Genomic DNA, 24,446 nt, shown 5'->3' on the forward strand with positions numbered 1-24,446 from the left:
AAGTCGTTAAGGGGTTAATAAACTTTGGCTTTATGTTTTAGTCATTGGGCCGTGTTTCATAGTACAGATTGACAATCACTATGGCTGGATTTGAGGGCAAAGTTGGGTTAATTATCTTTTCCTTCCCTGTGCTCTCTTAGTGCCTTTATTGAATCTTTCTTTTGCACGCATTTGTCTTTGTATTTTTGGCTCATTGTTTTTCCTACGTATGTAGTGTTTTTACATAATTATTTGTGCCCTTTTAGACGCAAACCAGGATTACTGCTACATGGCGAAACCCTCTCTCACATCAGCCATAAACTCTAGTGACCCAGTGCCACTGGCAGCCATCACAGATCATGTGCTATGCTTTGGATCATGAGCTGTACCATGCCTATGCCATATATTTTTCTATCCATCATTCTGGTACAGGTAGATTTTGGGTTTCATCTGTCCAAAGAATGTTCTTCCAGAACAGTGCTGGTTTTTCTAGATGTTTCTTTAGCAAAGTCCAATATAGCCTTGGTGCTTTTGAGTGGCTTGTACTGTGCAGTGAACCCTCTGTATTTACTTTCATGCAGTCTTCTCTTTATGGTAGATTAAATCAGTAGATTCCAATACACTGCAATACTGTTAAACTTTATCTAAGTACTATATAAATGACCTGCATTGGCTACCGGGGCACGTACACAGTAGCTCCTGCTCCTGTCAAGTCGGCACGGGAGAAGAAGCTTCGTCTCATCTGCAGAGCTCCATAGAAGCCGGCAGCATGTCTGGTGCTTGTGTACAGGCGCCGGAATGAAAAGGATGCGCAAGGAGGCAGCACTGCAGATGCTACTGGGGTGAGGAGTAGCCTTAGCTCCTGGCACACTAGCCAAGCTAGTACATGTCTGCAGGAAATTTACACATTATTTATATAACATTTTTAAACAGATTATGTTCCAGTACAAATTAATTACAGAATAGGGCTGAGGGTGGCAGGAGGAATCTACCATCATGTCTACTTCTGATGGAAGATTCCCTTTAAATCCGAGGCACACTGATGTACAGTATAGGGCCATAGCAGGCTATAGACCCCATTATCATAAATCTATAACCTGTACGGGGCTCTCAAAAGCACAAATCTAAAAATAATCAACTTTCAAACTTTCTCTTAGATGGATGCGGTTTAGTGAAATAACCAGAGAAGAATAATTCGATAGGTTTACAGGAAGAAAGAAACCACAGAAACACAGGAATTGTAAAAATACAATGCATGATGTATTAAAATGAAAAGGAGAAATAAAATTTAAAACCAGAAAATGACATTCATAAATCACAAAGTGAAAAATGCAGCCTGAGGTATGAACTATAAAATTTACATGGGAACAGTAAAAAATAGAGTTTGATAGAAAGTTATACATTGCCAATATACAAATGTTAAAATCATTTTATTCTATTTTAGAGTGCTTAATACCATACAAAAATGTATAAACATATAGTACACAAGAATATTATCACATTCTTAAATTTGTGGTGCCGACACCCCTGGGCGAGAGGCTTAAGGGGGCAATTACCATATGCAACCGGCTCAAAAACATTAAAAGTCATACAAGTTTGTTCGGCCCCGGTCATACAGGGCGACATTGTTCACGTGTTATACCAAGTGACTCGGTAACAAAGTCCTTTACATACTGAAAAATTAACACTTGCCCCTTCTACGGACTGTAAGCTGCCATCATAGTCAGATTCCTGAGGGCATTTATTATCTCAGCATGGTGAAGACGGTGGACTGCTGGGCGGGGTGCCACAACCCAATAGCCTGTTAGACAAATGTCCATTCTCCTGAGTAACACGCTGGGTGTAGAATATAATATAAGCTTGTGCCTTGCAGACCTCTTCCACGGTGCACGTGTGCAACTTGGAGTCATTACAATGTACCCAGAATCCTAGACGAAAACAAATACAAGAATGGTGTTATGCCTTAAAAATATAATCTGTATAGCGAGGGTTTTCCCAACAACAGCGAGGGTATCAGGATGCCCATTAGGACCCTCAGCCAACACGAAAACAGGTCCCATGCCAATAGAGTGATGCTGCGTGTGTGGCCGCTAGGATTGATAATGATAACAGCAGAATACAGGTTTCTGTCCCATAGAACTTACTAGACATACAGTTCTTCTCAAAAGTCTACATACCCCTGCAGAATTTTGGCTTTCTTGGCCTTTTTTCATAGAATGAATGAGAACACAAAAACGTCTTTCCATTCATGATAAACGTTACATTTGGTGAGCTGTCAACAAGCCCCATTATAAAAGGAACGACATTCCTACTGTAAAGCACGGAGGTGGATCGCTGATGATGTGTGAGCTACAAAGGCACTGGAAACCTGGCCAAAGTTTAAGCAAAGATGAATGGAGCAAGTCATCAGCAAATAATGGAGGCAAATGTGGACATTCCAATATGATAACAATCCAGAACACAAAGCCAAGTTGACCGCTCATTGGCTACAGAAGAACAAGGAACTGGGGGCTTTTTTTTTTACAAGGAAGAGTGGGCAACTTTATCCAACTTTAAGTGCTTTAATTACCACAAAAGACTTAAAGCTGTCATTGATGTTAGATGGGGCAATACACAGTATACTACTATGTGACCTTTGGATGTGTTTGGTTGTCATTATGATTGAAAAAGAAAATACAGCAGTTTGGCAATAAATGGTTTCACCTAACCACTAACCGGAAGTGAAAAAAATGTATGCGTCATCATTCGTATTCTCTAAAAAAAAAAATTCTGCAGGGTTATGTAAACTTTTGAGCACCACTGTATATCTTCTGTCCCATGGACACAGTTTAAGTTGTGTTAGGAAAACCACCATGTTAAACTGAACATATATTTATGGTTACATAATAGGTCTTGGCATAGTCTAGTGAAGCGTGTACACAGTAATCACATCGCCACCTTCCCGTATGTACTGTTCCTTGATGAAAGTTACAAAACACAATGAATATATAGGGAATATTCATAGGGAAATTTTGTTAAACTGATATTAAAATTGCACAGTCATCACTAATCACTAGTGGGTGCAATTTGTAGGTGTAAAATAAGCAAACAAATAAAGTAAGTGTAAGTAACCATTAAAACATTTATTCTTCAGCCTCAGCCACTGTAATATATCTGGGGCATTATAAGACTGTCTGGGCTAATAGACTGTCCAGTGCTGCTGCCAATTTACATCCATCCAGTTTTGGATAGCTCAATAAAAACAAGTTGCAGACTTGTATGAGTTGGATGAGGTATGGTTATGTGGACAGATTGCTTTTCTAAAGCCATGCTAAACATACAGACATTCACACTGTTTTATGGCAACACAGAGTATCCATATAAGACGAAATACAGGGCACAATCCCTACCTCCTTCTGGGTGGTAGCAGAAAGCGGTGTAATGCCCAGAACCAAATCCCTTCCCATGATGCATCACTACAGCAGACAAGTCATAAATGAAAGATTCTGGCTTCAGGCTTGCAGTTGATTCTCTACAGCAATATGGCTCCATGTTTAGCATTTGATCAAACTGGACATGTACCCCAATTTTCTCACGATGATTGCGGCCGGACCACCTAGAGGTACATTTAAAAAAAAAAAAAGAGGAATTTTTGATCTACAAAATGCCCAACTTTTCAACAAGCTTTACAAAACTCAAAAAGAACCACAAAGAAATTTGTAATATATATAAGAGAAACGTGCTTCTTCCCCAGATTACCTTGGCTCTTCTCATGCTACTTAGATTTGTTATCCATGGCCTCCTTCCTTCTAAACATAAACTTTCAAAATTATGCTAATGATAGCCTCTCCGTTCTGCAGATTCGCAGGATGTTAGACTGTCTCACCCCCTCCCTCTGCCTGATGTAATGTCACTGCAACAGAGGAAATTCCAGTACACAGGGGGAGGGGGAAGTGCTCCTGCAGAGTATAACAGCATATGAATCTGCAGCATAGAGGGGCTCCGGGAACTGCCTCTGCAGCCTCTCAGGCCGATTACAACAGTTTTAAAAGTTGATTTTAGAAGGAAGAAGCCATGGATAACAAATCTAAAAAGATTATCACAGTTACGGTGCCTAGATCTTTGAGTAAGTGTCCCTGGTTTATCATGATAAATTTTGTAGTAAGTTTCCTTTAAAATTATTTTTACTTTTATTTATTTTACTATTAATTTTCTCATATTTGTCTGGGGAAATGAAAAATATGGATGTCATCTGTATTTGCAGATCAGTTTATAGTTTATGTGACCCTTCATGAGGTTGGAAAAAGCTAGTGGCATCAATGTTTTTTTTTTTTGACGACACATAGATCGCAAGAACGGTTATATGGACCACAGATCAGTTTTCAGAAGGGAAACTTCTAAAAACTGATGATAAAACAGGGCTAATCTTCCTCTACACATACTGTAAGGCTAGGTTGACATCATGTTTTTCCATGAAATTTAAGGATAGGTCAGGAAAATTCCCAACATATTTTAAAAGTGAAGGGCAAATGACTATCCCACTAAAAGTGGGAGGGGCCAAATTTGGCAGCAGGCAGAGATTTATTGCCAATGTTCTGGATGTCTCTGTAGTGAAGTACAGTGGGTACAGAATGTATTCAGACTCCTTTAAATTTTTCACTCTATTTCATTGCAGCTAATTGATATGATGTAAAAAGGTTTTTTTTTGCTCACTTATGTACACTCAATGTAGATATTTTTGCTAATTTATTAAACAAGAAAAACTAAAAAATCACATAAGTATTCAAACCCTTTGCTCAGTATTGGGTAAAACCACTTTTTGATCTAGTACAGCCATGAGTCTTCTCCAGTTCTCTCAGGTAAGATGGTGAACATCGGTGCACAGCCATTTTCAGGTCTCTCCAGAGATACTCAAGTGGGTTTAGATCAGGGCTCCGGCTGGGACAGTCAAGAGCAGGGGTCCCCAAACTTTTTACGTAGGGGGCCGTTCACTGTCCCCCTCAGACCGTTGGAGGGTCGGACTTAAGTTTAAAAATAAATAGCGGTACATGGTACATAATACATTGGTACCCCCCTCAATTAATTATTTAATATACTGCACTCCCTTATGAACTATTTTATATATTGGCCCAATTAATTAATATACTGGGACCTCTCTTCATTAATTATTGAATATGCCTCCCCCCATTAATTACTAGACTGCTCCTCATAATTAATTATTTCCTATTCTGCCCCTCCCCCATTATGTCCTATGCTTCCCCCCACTGTTAATTATTTCCTATGCTGCCCCTCCACCATTAATTATTCCCTATGCTGCCCCTCCACCATTAATTATTCCCTATACTGCCCCTCCACCATTAATTATTCCCTATACTGCCCCTCCACCATTAATTATTCCCTATACTGCCCCTCCACCATTAATTATTCCCTATACTGCCCCTCCACCATTAATTATTCCCTATACTGCCCCTCCACCATTAATTATTCCCTATACTGCCCCTCCACCATTAATTATTCCCTATACTGCCCCTCCACCATTAATTATTCCCTATACTGCCCCTCCACCATTAATTATTCCCTATACTGCCCCTCCACCATTAATTATTCCCTATACTGCCCCTCCACCATTAATTATTCCCTATACTGCCCCTCCACCATTAATTATTCCCTATACTGCCCCTCCACCATTAATTATTCCCTATACTGCCCCTCCACCATTAATTATTCCCTATACTGCCCCTCCACCATTAATTATTCCCTATACTGCCCCTCCACCATTAATTATTCCCTATACTGCCCCTCCACCATTAATTATTCCCTATACTGCCCCTCCACCATTAATTATTCCCTATACTGCCCCTCCACCATTAATTATTCCCTATACTGCCCCTCCACCATTAATTATTCCCTATACTGCCCCTCCACCATTAATTATTCCCTATACTGCCCCTCCACCATTATTCCCTATACTGCCCCTCCACCATTATTCCCTATACTGCCCCTCCACCATTATTCCCTATACTGCCCCTCATAATTAATTATTTCCTATGCTGCCCCTCATAATTAATTATTTCCTATGTTACCCCTCACCATTAATTATTTCCTATACTGCCCCTCATAATTAATTATTTCGTATGCTGCCCCTAATAAATAATTATTTCCTATACTGCCCCTCATAATTAATTATACCCTATACTGCCCCTCATAATTAATTATACCCTATACTGCCCCTCATAATTAATTATACCCTATACTGCCCCTCATAATTAATTATACCCTATACTTCCCTTCATAATTAATTATTTCCTATACTGCCCTCATAATTAATTATTTCCTATACTGCCCCTCATAATTAATTATTTCCTATACTGCCCCTCATAATTAATTATTTCCTATACTGCCCCTCATAATTAATTATACCCTATACTTCCCTTCATAATGAATTATTTCCTATACTGCCCCTCATAATTAATTATTTCCTATACTGCCCCTCCACCATTAATTATTTCCTAAGCTGCCCCTCATAATAAAGTATTTCCTATACTGCCCCTCATGCCTAACTATTGGCCCCCGGCCACCACAATCTTTTTACTGCCCTTTTTAATAAAAGATAAAAACCCTGTACTCACCGCCGCGCGTCTTCTTTCTTCATGCCGTGTCCGGGAAGGAAGGGGTGCGCGGGAGCGTGATGATGTCATCACGCGGCCGCGCAGCCTAGTTCATGGAGCGATGTACGCCGGGGTTGTATTCCAGCCACATCGCTCTAGTAATAGTGCTCGAGCGTCCGTTTACGGCCGCACCGAGCACTATACAGTGACAGGCAGGAACTTCCTGTCCGGACGGACGGAGGCTCCTGCCTGACTGTCGCAGGCCACGAGGCCCCGGCGCTGCCGCGGCAAATGTCGGGGGCCGGATCGAAACGGTCCGCGGGCCGTAGTTTGGGGAATCCTGGTCAAGAGTATCTACATTTTAGTTTTTTTCTGTCAAGATGCAAGATGTGATGTAGAGTATACATTAAATAGCAAAAAAAAGCCATATTTTTGATCTTACCAATTGGCTGCAATGAAACAAAATTTTAAAGGGATCTGAATACTTTCCATACTCACTTTGATAGTCCTTATAGGCACTTTTTCATTGTGTGTTTCCTAATGGATGCAAAACAAATGGAGTCCTCCAACAGCTTGTATGTGTCTATGGACAGATGGTACACCAGGAGCTTTCTTGGTGTACATGCTAAACCTGTCCACAAAACTAGGAGTGATCAGACCCTAATATTAAAGAATGCAATACACTTTATGATCGTCATGTAACAATGTATAAGGTAAAGAAACATCATACTCTATTACTCACCTGAACCTCTTGAGATGCAGTCTCAGAACTTGAGGTAGTCCACACACCATCAGCTGCTTCTGGGCTTCTGTAAGGACAACTGGTTTTGATGAAAATTTCCTGCGTTTGGCTGCAAATTACATAAAATATGCTGATCATTTTAAGTTGTGTTCCTTATCCGGACCACGTTCCTGCCATTTTCATCTTTGATGAGGCAGCAGCTATGAATTCCATGCCCCCACTAGCTGTAGTGGTATTAATCTCATCATTTATACAGTGTCATGCATGGCGATAAACACCGGTATTGTGAGAAATGGGACACATACCAGGGATCTGTATAAGCGGCTTGTTTATTATTTACAACAGATGTATCAGTATACGCTTTTTCCCCCCAAGAGCAAGCTGCTGTAGCATAGATCTTGCATTCTGATTTCTGAAGACAAAGTCTTGGGTGACTTACAATACAAAAATATAGCTGGGCAGCACTATAGCTGGGAGGTGCTGGGCAGCACTTACTCTATGCGCCTACTGCATCTTAACCTTCAGGTATAACTTGTGATTTGCCTTTTAGCGCTTAACCACCTTCTCTAAGATGGATTTTATTTTGGGCCCTGCACTATGCACTTTATGATGTTACCTAATACCATGCCTTAATGTCCACTGTATATTGATGCTGCCCAGCACCCATTTTTGCCTTCGCCTTGTAACTACCCAGAATCATGCGATGTTCTAATTTTAATGTATATCAATAAAATTTATATATTTCTTAGCAAACACATGCTCACTTTTTTCTTTTGTTGGTTACCAAAAATATAGCAAGTTTATGGGAGCCGGTCCAAAAGGGATCCTGCAGAGGAGGCTCCTTACATGAATACCATTACATGCAGACATGGTGCAGTGACAACAACGTGTCTCACTGTACCTTGACCAAGCCGTACGGTCGCACAACAAAACAGTAGGTCGTATTCCTGGCCGTATTGCGGCACAGCCTCCCAGCTCACTATGGAGATGGGAGGGATGAGGAGCACTCATCTCCCATCTCCCCCTGACCGCATGCCTTGCCTGGGTTACGGCTTAGGTGAAGCGCCCTAAAGGTGTACATGAGGCTCAAGTCTGTTAAGGATTTGTGTAACTAGAGATTCACTTTAAAACCACTCATGAGGAGATACATAAAGAATAACCAGAACATGTAAAGTATTCCTAGGAGAAGTTTAGACCAGAATATCCTTGTGAATACATACTGCATCTACTCACTGTTGCACTGATCACAGGCGTAGATCTTCCCTTCTAAAGCTTCCGTCTCAGTGAACTTGGCCAACATCTCAGTTAGCAGGCAGGGTCGCTGGGATGCCGTCTCCTTTCCATTGCAGTGATACCTCTCCGGAAACTCCAGTGACAAGTCCCAGAAGGGTTCTATCGTATTGGACTTATTATCACAGGCAAGACAAGTGACCTGTTTAAAAAAAAAAGAAACAATCACATCAGTAATGCACATAACATTCACCAGTGCTACATTGAATGACTACATAATATCTAAAGTGGGATTTCATCACAAAATTTGCCTTACAGTTCAGAAGGGCATAAGGATGGCAACAGATATGTTACCTTATAGGATGTGATTTAACTTGATCCTGACTATCCACTGACGAAAGACATCAGTGGGCACGGGCCTCAGGTCTGCAGCCGGACACTCTTGGGAGAAGATTCTGCATTCTACTATCTTCACTGCATAGTGCTGAAGTAGCTCTATGCAATGAATGCAGAGGATTATCAGAGCTGCTGGGTCTGATCAGTCCCAGTACAGATCTGATCAGACAGTTCCCCCAACAGGGCTCTTATAAATGCCCCAGTTACAGGTAAAACTAGAAAGTGGTGTAAAAAAAAAAAAGTCCCACCCCACAGACTATAGCACAGACTATACACGTCATGTAACTATTTTACTTCTGATTTCTTTCACTTGTTACATGTTCCCTGCTCCTCCATGGAAGCTGCCAGGCTGGTCACCATATACATCCTGTATGTACACTGTGCAGTGTTCAGTGGATTTACTTGTGGGAAACTAAACGGATTTATTGCTAAATTACTTTGAGAAAGAACACAAGGCATCATGGGATCTGTTAGCAGAGTGAATTGGACTCAGCTTCAGGGCAAGTACAGGCAGTCCCCTACTTAAGGACACCTGACTTACAGACAACCCATTGTTACAGACGGACCTCTCTGCCCACTGTGACCTCTGGTGAAGCTCTCTGGATGCTTTACTTTAGCCCAGATTGCAGTGATCAGTGTAATGTGTCTGTAATGAAAGTTTTATTGATAATCCTTGTTTCCATTACAGAAAAAAAATGTTGAAAATACAATTTTCAATAGGACAGAATTTTTTTTTTTTCTGGAGCTACAATTTTAAGATGTACAGTTCTGACTTACATACAAATTCATCTGCAAAAATCACAAATTGAAAGTGGTACTTTTATCCATCCACTCCATCTATAAGGCTAGAAAGTATAATGTAATCTGAGTTGAAGATGGTATCGAGTGTCTCACATAATCCCCGCTCCACATGAATGCTCATAGTAAGGTCAAGTCCCAGATTCTAATCTACCCTGAGGAGATAACCAGATGGGGCATAGTAGTATTTCACTAGGTTAAGATTACAAACGCTTCATATTATTTTAAGCAACAACAGAACATTCCCAGGAGTGTGCGGAGGTTGTGTTCATCCTCACCATTGCTCTGTATAAAAACCAATGGTTGCCGGAAGGGGGCTGCTTAAAAAAAATAAACATTTATTGCCATGGTTCTGGTCCGTGCCCCATGTAAGCAGCACAGCATAGAAGCTGCACCTAGCTTCTGGCTGACCAGCTGCGCCCACCCACCCCCTATTCCCGGCGTGGTTGGCCACGTCCGCTGGCCTGTAACTGAATGCAGTGCGGTTTCCATGCCCCTGTTTGTGTACATGGGGCACAGAGCGGAGCGATGGCATCGTGAGATGCCGGAAGGTAAGTAAATGTTTATTTTTTTTTTAAGCAGCCTTCTCCCGGCCACCATTGTTTTTTATTCAGTCTTGGACAGCCCCTTTAAATACTGGAACACTACTATGTCAAATATTTAAGGTTTGCCCTCAATCACAGCACAGCATTAATTCTATATTCTGCTCTTAAAATGTCCTACTCCTGTGTGATTGGTTGATATAGGATACAGACCACAATGATATATATTTGATACATTGGCAGTCAACCCTCCTGACAAAGCAATCAGTTGATGTGATTGAGACACATAATAATTATATGAAGAATGAAAGTGACTCTCATACAACAAGGTCCATAGCATCAGAGAAGAACTTTTACAAACACTTAGTATATTTCTAGGAGAGGAACATCTGAAAGTTAGATCCCAACAACTGCTGACCTCGAACACTTGACTCTTATCTGACTTGCACAACACCACCTGCTGCTTTCCAATGAGATTACTCAGAAGAGACTTTAAGGAAAAGGACACCTCTGGTGACAGAACATAAAATGCCACAAATGCCAACATGGGTCAGGGCAGCTCAGCACTAAAGAGCACAAAATGTAAAAGAACTATCATTTATTTTATGGCAACACAGTAAAAACAAGTTATAAAAAAAGTGTAAAATAGCAAAAACAACTATGTAAAATCCATTCTTACTTGGTTACAGCGAACCTGTCAGCAGGAATGTCATTTTTAGTTGGTGACAGGTTCCAATAGCCTACAGTTAATTTTATATTACCTGACTCCCTGCCAGAGATATATAAAAGGTACTGTGTGTGGTTTGCAGGCAGACAGGATGGTTGCTGCTGACAGGTTTTGTTTAAAGTGACATTCCAGGTAAAACATGTTTAGTTTAGCACATATAGGAAGAGCAAAGTGTGATGTTCCCTTCCCAGCAGTGTAGCCTCCTGTCCGCTCTCATCAGGCACTGTCCTGCTTATTATAAGTGTGCAGGTGGATTCCCTTTTCCACATGCATTTGTACATATATGCAATGCTTTTTTCAAGACACTTCCCTAAACTCCCAAAAGACACCATCAGCTTGCCTTTGACTGTTACTCTTGTACCAACATTTAATTTAAAGGGAACCTGTCACCAGGAATGTGATTTAAAAAAAACCCAACAAACTTTATTCAAGAAATATGACAAACACATTGCGGATAATGAACAATGGAATGTACAGAGTTATACATACACTCACCGGCCACTTTATTAGGTACACCATGCTAGTAACGGGTTGGACCCCCTTTTGCCTTCAGAACTGCCTCAATTCTTTGTGGCATAGATTCAACAAGGTGCTGGAAGCTCCTCAGAGATTTTGGTCCATATTGACATGATGGCATCACACAGTTGCCGCAGATTTGTCGGCTGCACATCCATGATGCGAATCTCCCGTTCCACCACATCCCAAAGATGCTCTATTGGATTGAGATCTGGTGACTGTGGAGGCCATTTGAGTACAGTGACCTCATTGTCATGTTCAAGAAACCAGTCTGAGATGATTCCAGCTTTATGACATGGCGCATTATCCTGCTGAAAGTAGCCATCAGATATTGGGTACATTGTGGTCATAAAGGGATGGACATGGTCAGCAACAATACTCAGGTAGGCTGTGGCGTTGCAACGATGTTCAATTGGTACCAAGGGGCCCAAAGAGTGCCAAGAAAATCTTCCCCACACCATGACACCACCACCACCAGCCTGAACCGTTGATACAAGGCAGGATGGATCCATGCTTTCATGTTGTTGACGCCAAATTCTGACCCTACCATCCGAATGTCGCAGCAGAAATCGAGACTCATCAGACCAGGCAATGTTTTTCCAATCTTCTACTGTCCAATTTCGATGAGCTTGTGCAAATTGTAGCCTCAGTTTCCTGTTCTTAGCTGAAAGGAGTGGCACCCGGTGTGGTCTTCTGCTGCTGTAGCCCATCTGCCTCAAAGTTCGACGTACTGTGCGTTCAGAGATGCTCTTCTGCCTACCTTGGTTGTAACGGGTGGCGATTTGAGTCACTGTTGCCTTTCTATCTGCTCGAACCAGTCTGCCCATTCTCCTCTGACCTCTGGCATTAACAAGGCATTTCCGCCCACAGAACTGCTGCTCACTGGATGTTTTTTCTTTTTCGGAGCATTCTCTGTAAACCCTAGAGATGGTTGTGCGTGAAAATCCCAGTAGATCAGCAGTTTCTGAAATACTCAGACCAGCCCTTCTGGCACCAACAACCATGCCACGTTCAAAGGCCCTCAAATCACCTTTCTTCCCCATACTGATGCTCGGTTTGAACTGCAGGAGATTGTCTTGACCATGTCTACATGCCTAAATGCACTGAGTTGCCGCCATGTGATTGGCTGATTAGAAATTAAGTGTTAACGAGCAGTTGGACAGATGTACCTAATAAAGTGGCCGGTGAGTGTATATTACTGTGTGGGGAGTTCCCAGGGGTAGACAGCTGCAGCCGGTGTGTGTCTGCGTCAGTCTCCTCTGCTTTACATGGCATGAGGACACAGGCACACACAGGCTACAGTTGCCCTCTCTTCCGGGACTTGCCACACGCTGCTGGCAGGAATCCAGGTAATGTGAATTAAACTTATATAAACTCCTGAAATGATTCAGAATGCTGATGAAGACATTTTTAAAATTGTAGTTCATTCTCTGACACCATTGCTGATATGCCCCTATGGTGAAATACAGCATTGCCCAAACTGGTTTCCTTTACAGATTTTCAAGCTAAATATGCCCTGGAAAGGCGCTGGTTCTACAGGTATCTCCAATTACATCATGCACGGTCAGAACAATTTCCTAAAAAAGCCCAACCCAAATCCAAAAACCCACTGATTGGCATATATAAAACACAGGGCCCGAGAGGTTTAGTCTCAACTGTCTATACCCATCCCATATCACAAAGAGATGCACATTCCTCTTTACTATGTAGGTGGAGGGAACTCATCCCTTATCTTCAGGATGAGACGGATAGGGATATTCTCTCTTCCTATCTCAGGGTTTACCCCTCATTGAATGAAAGAATAACACAACCTTATAGAGTACATCAGGCATATCTTACTCCAATATGTCTATACAGAATGGGACATGCACCCAACACTGCTTGTCCACTATGTGGCTCCCTCAGATTTTTGGCACATGTACTGGGTGTGCACACTTTTGGAAACGGGTAACTGCTTTCCCTTACGACTTGCTCTCCTTACAAATGCCATGTAATCCCTAAAAATATGCCTGCTTGGGTTATCTGAAGAAACATGTTCCCACTACCATAGAATTTTCTTACAAGAATCACTTTTCATGGCCAGAAAATGTATAGCCTTGAGATGGTATGTTCCCGATACCCCCACACTGAGGAAGAGGAAATCCAACATCAATCAGATGCTTCCTTACGAATCCCTGATATTCATATATAGGATACATGTACTCGTATGGGGGGGGGGGGGCGCTGCAATTACTTCCCTTGTAGGCACAGACTCGCTTTCTAACCTAGAGCCTCAGACATAACTGTTGCACTGAGCCATTTGCCTTCACTAGACTCCCTTTTCCCCTGATTCGGCCTGATATGCATTACCCTGGGTTTCATGTTAGTGACTGTTAGAGATTGTCTACTTTCTTTACTGTATTTGCATCCTTCTTATGCGTTATACGTTTCACAATGCACAGGCCTGGCCTGAACATGGAGATATGTATTGCTTTGTTTTTACATTGATATATGTATAAAGCTACGATGTATGTACGGCCGATATACGTCCCCCATACACTTCTATGGGCTGATGGCATCGTACGGGAGCGGCCGATATACGTCCCCCATACACTTCTATGGGTTGATGGCATCACACGTGCGGAACCCTCCCGCTCCGTAGCCCGGGAAAAGATAGGACATGTCCTATCTTTTCCCGTATTACGGCGCCGTTGCCCATACTTTCCTATGGAGAGGGGCGGGGGTGAGCGGCGCTCACCTCCTCTCCCAGCGCTGCCGTGTGCCCGCCGTGCTACGGTGCGGAGGGAACACGGCAGTGTGCATGTAGCCCTACTCTGTACATTCCATTGTTTGTTATCCACAGTGTGTCATATTTCTTGAATAAGCAGTTAAAAAAAAATGACAATCCTGGTGACAAATAAAATGTTGGTTCAAGAGTAACATTTAAAGGCAGGCTGATGGAGTCTTTTGGGAGTTTGGGAAAGTGTTTGGAAGAAAGTATTGCAAAAATGTAGAAATACATGTGAAAAAAGGAATTCACCTGCACACAGACTAAGACCAGGACTTGTGGAAGGACAAAAATCAAAGTCCTCTCATAAATATAAATGTATTTATTAGCAGAAAGTGTCACTCAAGATTCTACCTCTCTACAAAGGACCTTTGTAGCCTGGCAACTAGGTATGGTATGCTTTTTTTTACGTATACCAAATCTACATTCTGTGCAGCCTTCTTTAGAAAATGGGGCCTAATAAGAAGATTGCCTTGACATCTTGCACAGAGAGGATGGCTTCAGATTGTATGTAACCAATACTGAGCAAACTGAACATCACACAAAGACCTGTACTCACGGCAGCATAGTCGGCAATAATGTAACAAGTCACCAAAGGGTATAGGGTAGCATTATAGATCACTTTGTGTACAGTTTATTATAGGGGAATTATCTTCTCTATATAATATGTTAATTGTTACAGACGGGTCTTATTTCCAGCCCTTGGGAGTCAATTCCATTGAAATATACAAACTATTGAAAGAATATTGACTATAAACAAAGTTAGTGGAGTGTAGCTGCTTTAGCAGAAAATAATGCTATAAAAGTGCTCATGTGAACGCATGCTGACATGCTCAGAATTGCATAGCGAGCAAAAAAATAACGATGATAGAGAATAATGATGGAGATGAAAGAGCAGCTTACTTACATTTTGTAGGAGAATATAGTGAAAAGAGTTAGGACACTGTCCTCCCAGCAGGTAGATATGGTACAGTTTCTACCTGCCTATGTGATGCTCTTCTGATGCATCATTGGTAGCATAGATTTCTCTAACTCTTGTGCCGTCTTATATTAAGCAGGACAGTGTCTGATGAGAGCAGACAGGAGGCTGCACTGCTGGGAAGGGAACATCACACCCTTGTGCTAAAAAACATGTTTTACCTGGAATGTCACTTTAAACAAAACCTGTCCCCAGCAACCATCCCGTCCGCTTGCAAACAACACACAGTACCTTTTAGATGTCTTTATGCAGGTTCCACGTCAAGCTATCCACCATCCTCACTAGACACTGCTAAACTGGTTATAGAGAATTCCTAAGGAAGGGGCGAGTAGCAAGGTTGATTTCTTTTCACACAGCCAGCGTCTCGCTCAACCCCCACCTTCCTGAGCAGCCCTGAGTCACACACAATCACTGCCTCTCTCAGATGCTGCACATCCCATCCTCAGGAATTCTCGTCAGGCTCACAGAGGCGAGCCGGGGAAAGTAAGAGAGATATATATGTCTGTATTTGAATATTGGAAGACAGACCCCAAGTACTAGTTTCATACCAGCAGCACGGTGGTAGCAGTGAGACCTGTCAATCAGGTACAGGGAAGAAGTGCAGTGCAGGGAACAATGAATACACAGGACTCGCCTCAAGTATACAAACTGATTTTATGAGGGTGTGGCCACACGTAGCATTTGTATTGAATTTACAAAATGCATGGAAATGCATGCAAAACACCGGGTGCTGGTTACTGATTGCAAGCATTTCCATGGCACCACATATGTGATCAGGCCGAACCTCGCCCCCAGCCGTTTGCATTGCATTTATGTACACTTAGATATATAGATAGATTGTAAAAACTTCAGATCAATAGCTATTATATAACACTGTACAATAATTAAAATGAACCTTCAGATGTAGAGGCCTGCAAAATAAATATTCATAAAGAACCTATACTTGTGGTTATATATAATACACAAGGGCAGGGTACTGTGGTGGACCAATGAAGTCACAAAATAAAATTTAGCTAGGGGTGACAGTCTTCCAAAACAGCAGATTCTCAGCACTCCTGATGTGGCTTTTTTATGCTATTATCTATAATACTAACTTTATCTATGTATCAGATCTATGTATCTATGGACAAGATCTGTGATCTGTAAGGTGGTCACTTTCTGATCACATCACATTCCACAACTGAGCTGTGAATCTGAAGATCAAGTACGACACTTATCTGATGTATACGGTATTATGCTAATGAATATAAATGGCCTAATACTGGAGTCACTACAGAGGATGCATGCATACTTCATTTATATGCAAATAAGACAATTTTCCATGCCTAGTCTCCTGCAATGAGTAATAGCTTTAAGAGATGACTGATCTCTTCTGCATCATATTTTATCATTTTAGTCCCTAGTTATGACAAGATAACATAACAGACAGCAGCTTAATTCTACACAGTATAGCAGTGTTCCCCAACCTTTTTGTATCTGGATACCAGCTGCACCCAAAATTTTTTTTATCAGGTAGCGAGCCGGGGAACCCTCTTACCATGGTCCCTGGAAAATAAAATAGTGTTCCCCGCATGTAATATCTAACCCCAATCCATGTAATGTGCCATTTCCTGCAGTTCCTGGTCTAAAATGCCCCCCTGTAACTTCCCCTTTTTTCTGTAGCCCCCTTCTAATGTCTTGATAAGAAGACGGCTACAGAACAGGGGATATTTATAATACCCCTTTTTCCATAGCAACCCCCATGCACCTATAATCCGTCTTTGGACTTTTCACTGTGAGGAAAAAAATTTACATACCACATATACGCAGGTGTAGACCGAGGTACCTAATTGAACCACAAAAAAACTTGACCTTGAGTAAAGGCTTAAGTTGGGAAATGCAGCTGCTACTCTTTGATAAAATATCCAGCAGCCTCCCCTTAATAAAATGTCTGCAGAAGCTTCCCTAAAGTCCATATCTTTAATGAAGTGTGCCCAGCAGTGCAGCCACCCACAAAATGTGCCCAGCAGTGCAGCCACCCACAAAATGTGCCCAGCAGTGCAGCCACCCACAAAATGTGCCCAGCAGTGCAGCCACCCACAAAATGTGCCCAGCAGTGCAGCCACCCACAAAATGTGCCCAGCAGTGCAGCCACCCACAAAATGTGCCCAGCAGTGCTGCCACCCACAAAATGTGCCCAGCAGTGCTGCCACCCACAAAATGTGCCCAGCAGTGCTGCCACCCATAATGAAGTGTCCACAGCAGAGCCCCCCCCCCCCAAAATACATAAAATACTTAGCCCCAGCACTCTTCACCTTATAGCTCTGGCTTGTTCTGCCCTCAGCTTCCCTGCAGTGCGGGCATAAGCACGTCTATGCTCTCTGCCCGCACGCACCTGCTATGACGGGTCCGTGTTGCCGCCTTATGACATCATCATAACAGGTGCGTGCGGGCACAGAGGTGTTTCTGCCTGCACTGTAGGGAAGCTGAGGACAGAAGACAGAGCTGCAGGGTGAAGATGAGGGCTGGAGGTAAGTAGTGGTTTATTTTTTCCCCAAGTTTTATATACCAGCCGGCCCGGTGGTTAAAGACTGCTGCTGTATAGTACTCGACGTTACATAGGATTTATGTCCAAAACAGAAAGGCATCTGAGCCCTCGGATAACCAGTGCCAACCTCTTTACAACAGTCATTCCTCTGACCCAACAATCCTATATATATTCATCATGCGTCTATACTTGTGGCAAAATATGGTATACAAACAATATTTACATTCCTCATAAACACTACTAAATGGACAGAACAAAGATAGTTCAGAAGATCTACACACTGGTATGACTAGTTTTGTAGCATTTACCAGTGTTGTTTCCTTTAACCAAGGCATGGTCTGAGGTAAAGTCGAGGTTTCCAAGGTGACACATAGTTGCAAAAACAGAAGATCATAATGTTGTATTACATTATTAGAAGAACAACCAAAAGTTATTGTGCAGCCTGAGGTTTAGAAAGAAGATGCTGCCAATTTCTGTTTATTCTGTCCACGATTATGGCGGGTTGCCATCTTGCCTGAGTTTTAGTCACAGCATTTACGCAATTACTTTACTGCAATGGTATGGAGCCGACTCGTTGATATCTATGGAGAGTTTTCTAGGCATCTAGGCTGTGCTTAGGTATAGAAAAGCTGTGATATCTATTATCATTAGTGGACGAATTAATTTTATTTTCTATAAAAGGTGTTATTTTCTATTGTAACGTCTATAAATGAGGTAACTGCATAGATACCACAGAATAAGGCAAGCCTCAGTCTACTTATTTATTCCTACTGACCAGAGTAACAAGTGCAAGATATTGCACTTGTTATAAAATATAGATAGTGACATGGAAACGTAAAGAAAACCACCAAGGTCCATTCACACAAACGTAATGGGGACCATTCACACGAACGTAATGGGGACCGAAATGCGGCTGCACCATTTGCTGCCAAATATCGGTCCCCATTGGAGTCTATGGCACCTGGTCACAATGCGGTGAGCTCACGTTGCCTCACTGCGTCGGGTTACAGTGCTGACACTGTGCTGCTCTATGGAGAGAGGAGGGGTGAGCTCTGCTCCTCTTCAGTGCGATGCTGTGTGCCCACTTTCTGTCAGTACCTTCACTTTATAGATTAGAAAAATAAGTTAGAGAGCAGTAAACAGGTCACCATTTACTGGATACAAAAAGCAAATCCCATCCACGTGAGGAGAAAAAATGGTTTGAGAAGATTTAATACCAGCAGCGTAAATATTGCTTTTTGCAGCAAGTGACTGGGATTTGCATAGTTCCCATCTTTGATATTGTGTATCCAGAGTGGCATGCTATGGGAGTACCATGCAAGCTATTTTTCTAACGCTGACAAAAAAGTATCATACTTCTATTTCCCTAGTGCATCTTGGTGAGGCATGACCCAAACTTTTGCAGTTCGCAAATATGATGAAGATTTAAGTAAATCTTGATGAAGATGGTTTCCTTGTGTAAACTTGGCCCTAATCTTCCTCCTTGTCTAAAAGTTCTGCAAGCTCAAGGCCCAAAAAAAAAATCAGCAGGACTGCAATTTGTCTACTGCAATATATAGCTAAATAAAACATCATATGTGAACCTGTGTGAGTATGCAGCAGACTTCAATGACCAGGCACAAAGTAAAGGGGGAGTCCAGAGATCACTATCGCACTGCTCAGAAGACTTGCATTGATGCAGCCTGCCCCTAGTGGGATGCAATCTTTATGCTTCAATGCATGTGAAAAGGTTTCTTCCCAATGAACACTATGACAGAAAAGGAAAAGCTCCACTAAGTCTATTGTTAGAGAAAAGGTTAAACAATTAAAATCCATCGCTCCTGGGGAAGAACGGCTGATGCTGTGCATATGCAAGGCTAGGAACAATATACAGAATGGGATCAACACCTTTAGATTTTGGCATCCGGGGTGTCTAATTTATCAAAGACTTCAGTAATGATACAACCTAAATGGAAAAGTGAAAATATACTGTGATATGGATACATCTTCGGAAACTAAATACACATGAATCAGCCTTACAGGGTGTACAAATGGGGTTCAATACTTTCAAAGACTATGGCTACTGTAAGATGTCTTACAGAAAAGGAAAGGATAAATTGACCTCACACAACAGGCGGTGAGCAGACAAAAGATAACCTGTCTACAAAGGAGGCCGCACATTCCAATTTGTCAGCACAGTGATAAATACAAAGAAAGGCATCTAAGAGTGTGAATCTAAAGAGACCAGCCCAACGGCCCCCTCCTGTATGTCAGCACCATACCTAACATAAGCATTACCAAGGTAAGGTCTAGCAAGGAAAGCATTGATATTGGTGGCCTATCCTTAGGTTCAGTCATTAGTATGAGAATGGTGGGGGTCCGACTCCAAGCACGCCTTGGATGATCAGCTGCTTGTCGCACCAGCGTTGTGACACCAGCTTTCTTAATTACCAAGCACAGGTCCATATTATTTGTAGAGCACTGCTTGGAATTGAATGGTACAGAGCAGTAGTGGGCAGCAGTAATAGGCACAGCCATGATAAAATATACGGAATAGTGCCTGTTAATCTAATATTGATGGTCTATTTTAAAGAAAACCTCTTTAGGCTACATACACACAAAGGTTGTTTAGACTATGAGCTAGTCCCACGGGCTCTATATATATATATATATATGCGCCCATAGTTTCTGCAGGTTTTCTACCGGTTTTTGCAGCCCGAAAGAGTCAGTTTTCAACAGAGGCAAATTTGGGTCAAAATCCACTGTTGACCAAAATGCCTTAAAATCCAGCAACATAAGCTGGATCAGCCCAACAGAATATACAGTGGGTTTCCTCTAGTTCTGTGACAACCAAACCCCCATTGATTGTAACAGTGAGGCCATGTCTATGACATAACAACACAGCTCCTGTCTACAGCAGGTCACATGTTCAGCCTTTAATTAAGTTCCTATTAATTACTTTACCTGACTGAGAAGCTGCCCATGAAATATGTTGTTGACCACATTCAGGACTTGTTTAATGAGTTTCTTCTGAGAGCTGGGAATTAGGGTTGGGTACCTTGTCCCAGTTGTCTCCAGTTCTTGTTGTACTTTATCCAAAAGTTCACAAAGGAATTCCTGAGCGTCTTGCTGTGCGTATCCACGAAAGGCTGGTATCAGCCTCCAGACCGAATGAAGCATGGCAAAGGGAGAGACCAGTGCCCACTTACCCGACCACATGACTTGGAAGAGAGTATGCAACTCATGACATAGAGAAATGTGCGCTGAGCTAGGTTTAGGTTGAATGAGTTCCATGTTTCGACTCTTTGATGCTCCGCCACTGAGGCCAGATGAAGAGCTTTGGCGCCTTACCAAAGACCTCTCCACGTCTGTGTGCTTTTTTGCTATTCTAACCAGGTTTGCAGCAGGGGGTATTTGGCTAGATGATCTTGTTTTTCCATTGGCTGCAGCTGCCAGTAACTCCTGAGTTTGAGTGAGATCAAGCTGTAAGAAACACTCCCGAAACACATGCAAGTGACTCAAGATCTGAAGAATAGAGTTCATATAGCAAGTGTTCCCCAGGTTCCTCAGTCCTGTCACCCCAGGGGTCATAGTGGGTTTCCTTTTTACTGGAGAATCACTTAATTCTTTTTTCTGTGCTTCATCAGAGGTAGGTTGTGATACTTTTTGTTTTGTGGTAGGTACAGTTTTTTGGTTGGCTTTCTGCATTGTTGGTGTCACCTTCTTAGGTGGTGTTTGCATTTGTTGTTGCAAGCGGAAACTCTTTCTTGGGGGTGTACTTTCCATCTCTTCTTTTAATTTATGCTTTTGCAGCTGGCGTCTTTTTCTGGCTTCCTCTCGCTTTTTTTCAGCCTCCTCCCTGAGGCGCTCTTCGTCTAACCTTTGTTTACCTCTAGGAGTCAAAGCCAACCATGATCTAAACACTTTCCCCAAAAGAGCATGTCTTCGATGCCAAAGAGCAGTAAAAGTGAGGTCTTCCGTTTGGAGAAGTGCTTTTGCACCATGATGAGAAGTATAGGAGTCGTCCACGGCCACCATTGACCGTAGTGTCCGACCACTGCGTGTTGTGCAGTCATAGTTTTGACTTTTGATGGCACTCAATGTGCTTCGTAAGAGTTTAAGGTCACCAGTGGCATTGTCGTTGAGAACGTAATCATCACAAAGGTAACAGAATACATACAGTTCATTCACCTCTAGTGCCATAGGATGCTTGCTCTCCTGAAAGTGTCGCAGTGCATGTTCTTCAATGTATCGACCACATGCCACGTGTGCACAGCTCAGACAGGCCCAAACAGATTCTGTAGTGTTACAATCCACACAGTGCCATTTCTGAGGGTTCAATATGGAATGGTCCTGAGCGAGCCGTAACCGACCCACATGCCTACATTTATCCATCTTAAATCTTCAGACTGACGGGTCAGCTTTGCTGCCACAGGTCCATGGCCTTTTGCCTGTACATTCTGGCCTAAAAGACAATTAAGATGTGTTATATTGGTGAAGTCATATCCTAAATGCAGTACATTACTAGACACTAACAAAACAGTATTCATATGATAGTATCAACTACAAAAGATTTTAGTTTTTTTTTTAAACCTAGAAATATGAAGCGCCTGCTATGCTGTGCATGTGTCCTTAGCAGATTAACACAAGACTATTTTATGATGATGATCCTTGAAGGAATGTACAGCTGTTACTGGAGAAATAATCCATAAACAATTTCCTAGCACTATTTTTATATAAGGTTTTTGTGTGAATACGGTTTGTACTTGTTCACTCAGTCTTAAAATGCAACCTGGCGAACAGAAGAACTGTTGAGGCGATGGCTGCAGGTATGCATGTGAAGGGAACGGGACAGAATGGGCAACAGGTATTGCCACAAATGACCTTTAGTGCACTGGAAAGAGAGATACTTTTTAAAGGGAACGGGATAGCCAGACCATGGGGGGAAAGGGGGAGGTGTTCTGGGGCAAAATTATTTTGTTAAGAAATTATGTATATTTGGTTATTGTCACTGTATACTGATACGGTTATCATTACAGGCATTAATAAACGTTACCTGATTTTTAAAAAAAAAAATATCCACTGATAGGGTGGTTTATATAAAATACCAGGGGCTAAATTGTTAAATCAAGTCTATATCCAGTAGTTTTAGTTTTATTGTAAAGCTGCTATCCTGTGTGGCAGTCATGGCAACACGGGTCATCAAGGCTACCACTTTCCTGTATTGATCATAGAGGACTCTTAGTCTAAGGGGTAGTGCTCTGCACAATAACATGAAGAAGACTGTACCAGGGAGCACCACCACTAATATTCATTGCATTGGAATGGTTATTTACATTACTAACAGTAGATCTCTGCTTTCAACGAGACTCCTCATAAATTGTAAGCTCTTGTGAGCAAGGCCCACGCTTTTATTGTTCTATCTGGCCATTTTTTTTTACTCTATGTCTTATTTTGTCTGTAAATGTATCCCATGTGTTAAGCGTTGCAGAATATGCAGAACCATGCCCTCTTCAGTCCTGTTCACATCTGCATTGTTTACATTAGAAGCCACAGTGAACTTCTAGATATCACACAGTGGCACCTACAGAGATGCCCTGGGCCCTACATAGGTGCCTGTTGTACAGCTAGAACTGCAGCACAGCATGGACCCCAGAAGATGCTCACTCCCCCCTCTCATTACATGCAAGAAGTATATAAACCAATTAAAATGACCGAAAACTTGGATTTCCATTCCCTGCTATTTCCTCGGATCTCTTTTGCCATGAATTAAAATATACTTTACAGATTATAAACAGTTCTTACAGCTGAGGTTCCGCTATATCAGAAGTTACCTTCCATTCAGTGACCGCAGACAGAGATCCTAAAAAAAGTGAAATGATCAAGTATTTCAGAAGTTGTGTAAGATTACCCCATGCAGTGAATACATGTCCAGATCAGAATCCATTAACCCACTATTTATTGGTGATGACACATGACATATGGGCAGATAGATATCACTGCATGACACAAAGGATTCATGTAGGTAGTGGTACCATAAACAAAGACCCCCCTCCAAAATCACAACACAGAACATCAACTTTCTAGGAGGCATAGGGAACAATGGGGATACAGCAATGTATAAGAGAGCAGTCCCATGTAAGAACGACTCACTGACGTAATGTTCCCTGTGATGACGTCAAAAGCACCAGGAGGACGATGCAGTGACATATGCTGTGTGGTGTAGGACAGGTCTTCTCTGATGTAAGGACTGGACGATCACCCCGGGTGACGATAGCTGCTCTACATCTGTAACTTTATTCCCCGAGGACACACACATACATACACACATATATACATATGAGCCCTGGGCTTTGTCCATCACTAGGCAGTAGCGGCCGGTGACATGTGCCCGGCGCGGCCGCAGAAGCACATCTGTCTCATTGTCCCGGTGCCGCCGGCTCTGCCGAGAAGAAGCACTCACCGCGCAGACGTGTTGCTGCTCTCCGGGGAGAGAGAAGCGGAGCGGGGACAACAATAACAACAAAGTGTCTTTCACTCAGCCCGCCGCTCTGCTCTCTCTGCTCGACGGTGACGAGGAAGATGACGTCTGGAGACGGCCAAGGAGAGGAGGGGGAATCCGGGCACACAGCAGCGCTGCCGCCGGGGGTGGGCGGGGCCTCAGGCCGAGCAACAAC

At 42.4% G+C, this 24,446-nt stretch overlaps 1 protein-coding gene across 4 annotated transcripts; it reads right to left on the reverse strand.

The window, feature by feature from the left end:
• Window positions 1–1,390: 1,390 nt before the first annotated feature.
• On the reverse strand, window positions 1,391–24,446 carry USP44 (ubiquitin specific peptidase 44). Of its 4 annotated transcripts, none has more exons than XM_072146597.1 (7): window positions 24,233–24,445; window positions 23,604–23,632; window positions 20,734–22,234; window positions 8,542–8,740; window positions 7,309–7,417; window positions 3,369–3,574; window positions 1,391–1,907 (listed from the first exon to the last, which is right to left on the reverse strand). In XM_072146597.1, the coding sequence occupies exons 3-7, from the start codon at window positions 22,162–22,164 to the stop codon at window positions 1,729–1,731; spliced, it is 2,124 nt and encodes a 707-aa protein (XP_072002698.1). In that variant the 5' UTR covers window positions 22,165–22,234; window positions 23,604–23,632; window positions 24,233–24,445; the 3' UTR covers window positions 1,391–1,728. The 4 variants fall into 4 exon arrangements, with proteins under 4 accessions (XP_072002698.1, XP_072002697.1, XP_072002699.1 ...); XM_072146596.1 differs by having other exon boundaries at window positions 23,575–23,632; XM_072146598.1 differs by lacking the exon at window positions 23,604–23,632 and having other exon boundaries at window positions 7,309–7,375; window positions 24,233–24,446.

Source organism: Engystomops pustulosus, chromosome 4 (assembly GCF_040894005.1).
Source record: "Engystomops pustulosus chromosome 4, aEngPut4.maternal, whole genome shotgun sequence".
NCBI classification, from domain to species: Eukaryota; Metazoa; Chordata; class Amphibia; order Anura; family Leptodactylidae; genus Engystomops; species Engystomops pustulosus.

What these genes read in the sequence shown, in the direction of transcription:
- USP44 (XM_072146595.1), bottom strand. Translation starts at nt 22,164, where the DNA reads ATGGATAAATGTAGGCATGTGGGTCGGTTACGGCTCGCTCAGGACCAT. An exon ending in CGCCTGTGATCAGTGCAACA is followed by an intron (nt 7,418 to 8,541) that starts GTGAGTAGATGC and finishes TGTAATTTGCAG; the next exon opens with CCAAACGCAGGAAATTTTCA. An exon ending in CTGCTACCACCCAGAAGGAG is followed by an intron (nt 1,908 to 3,368) that starts GTAGGGATTGTG and finishes GTTTTCGTCTAG; the next exon opens with GATTCTGGGTACATTGTAAT.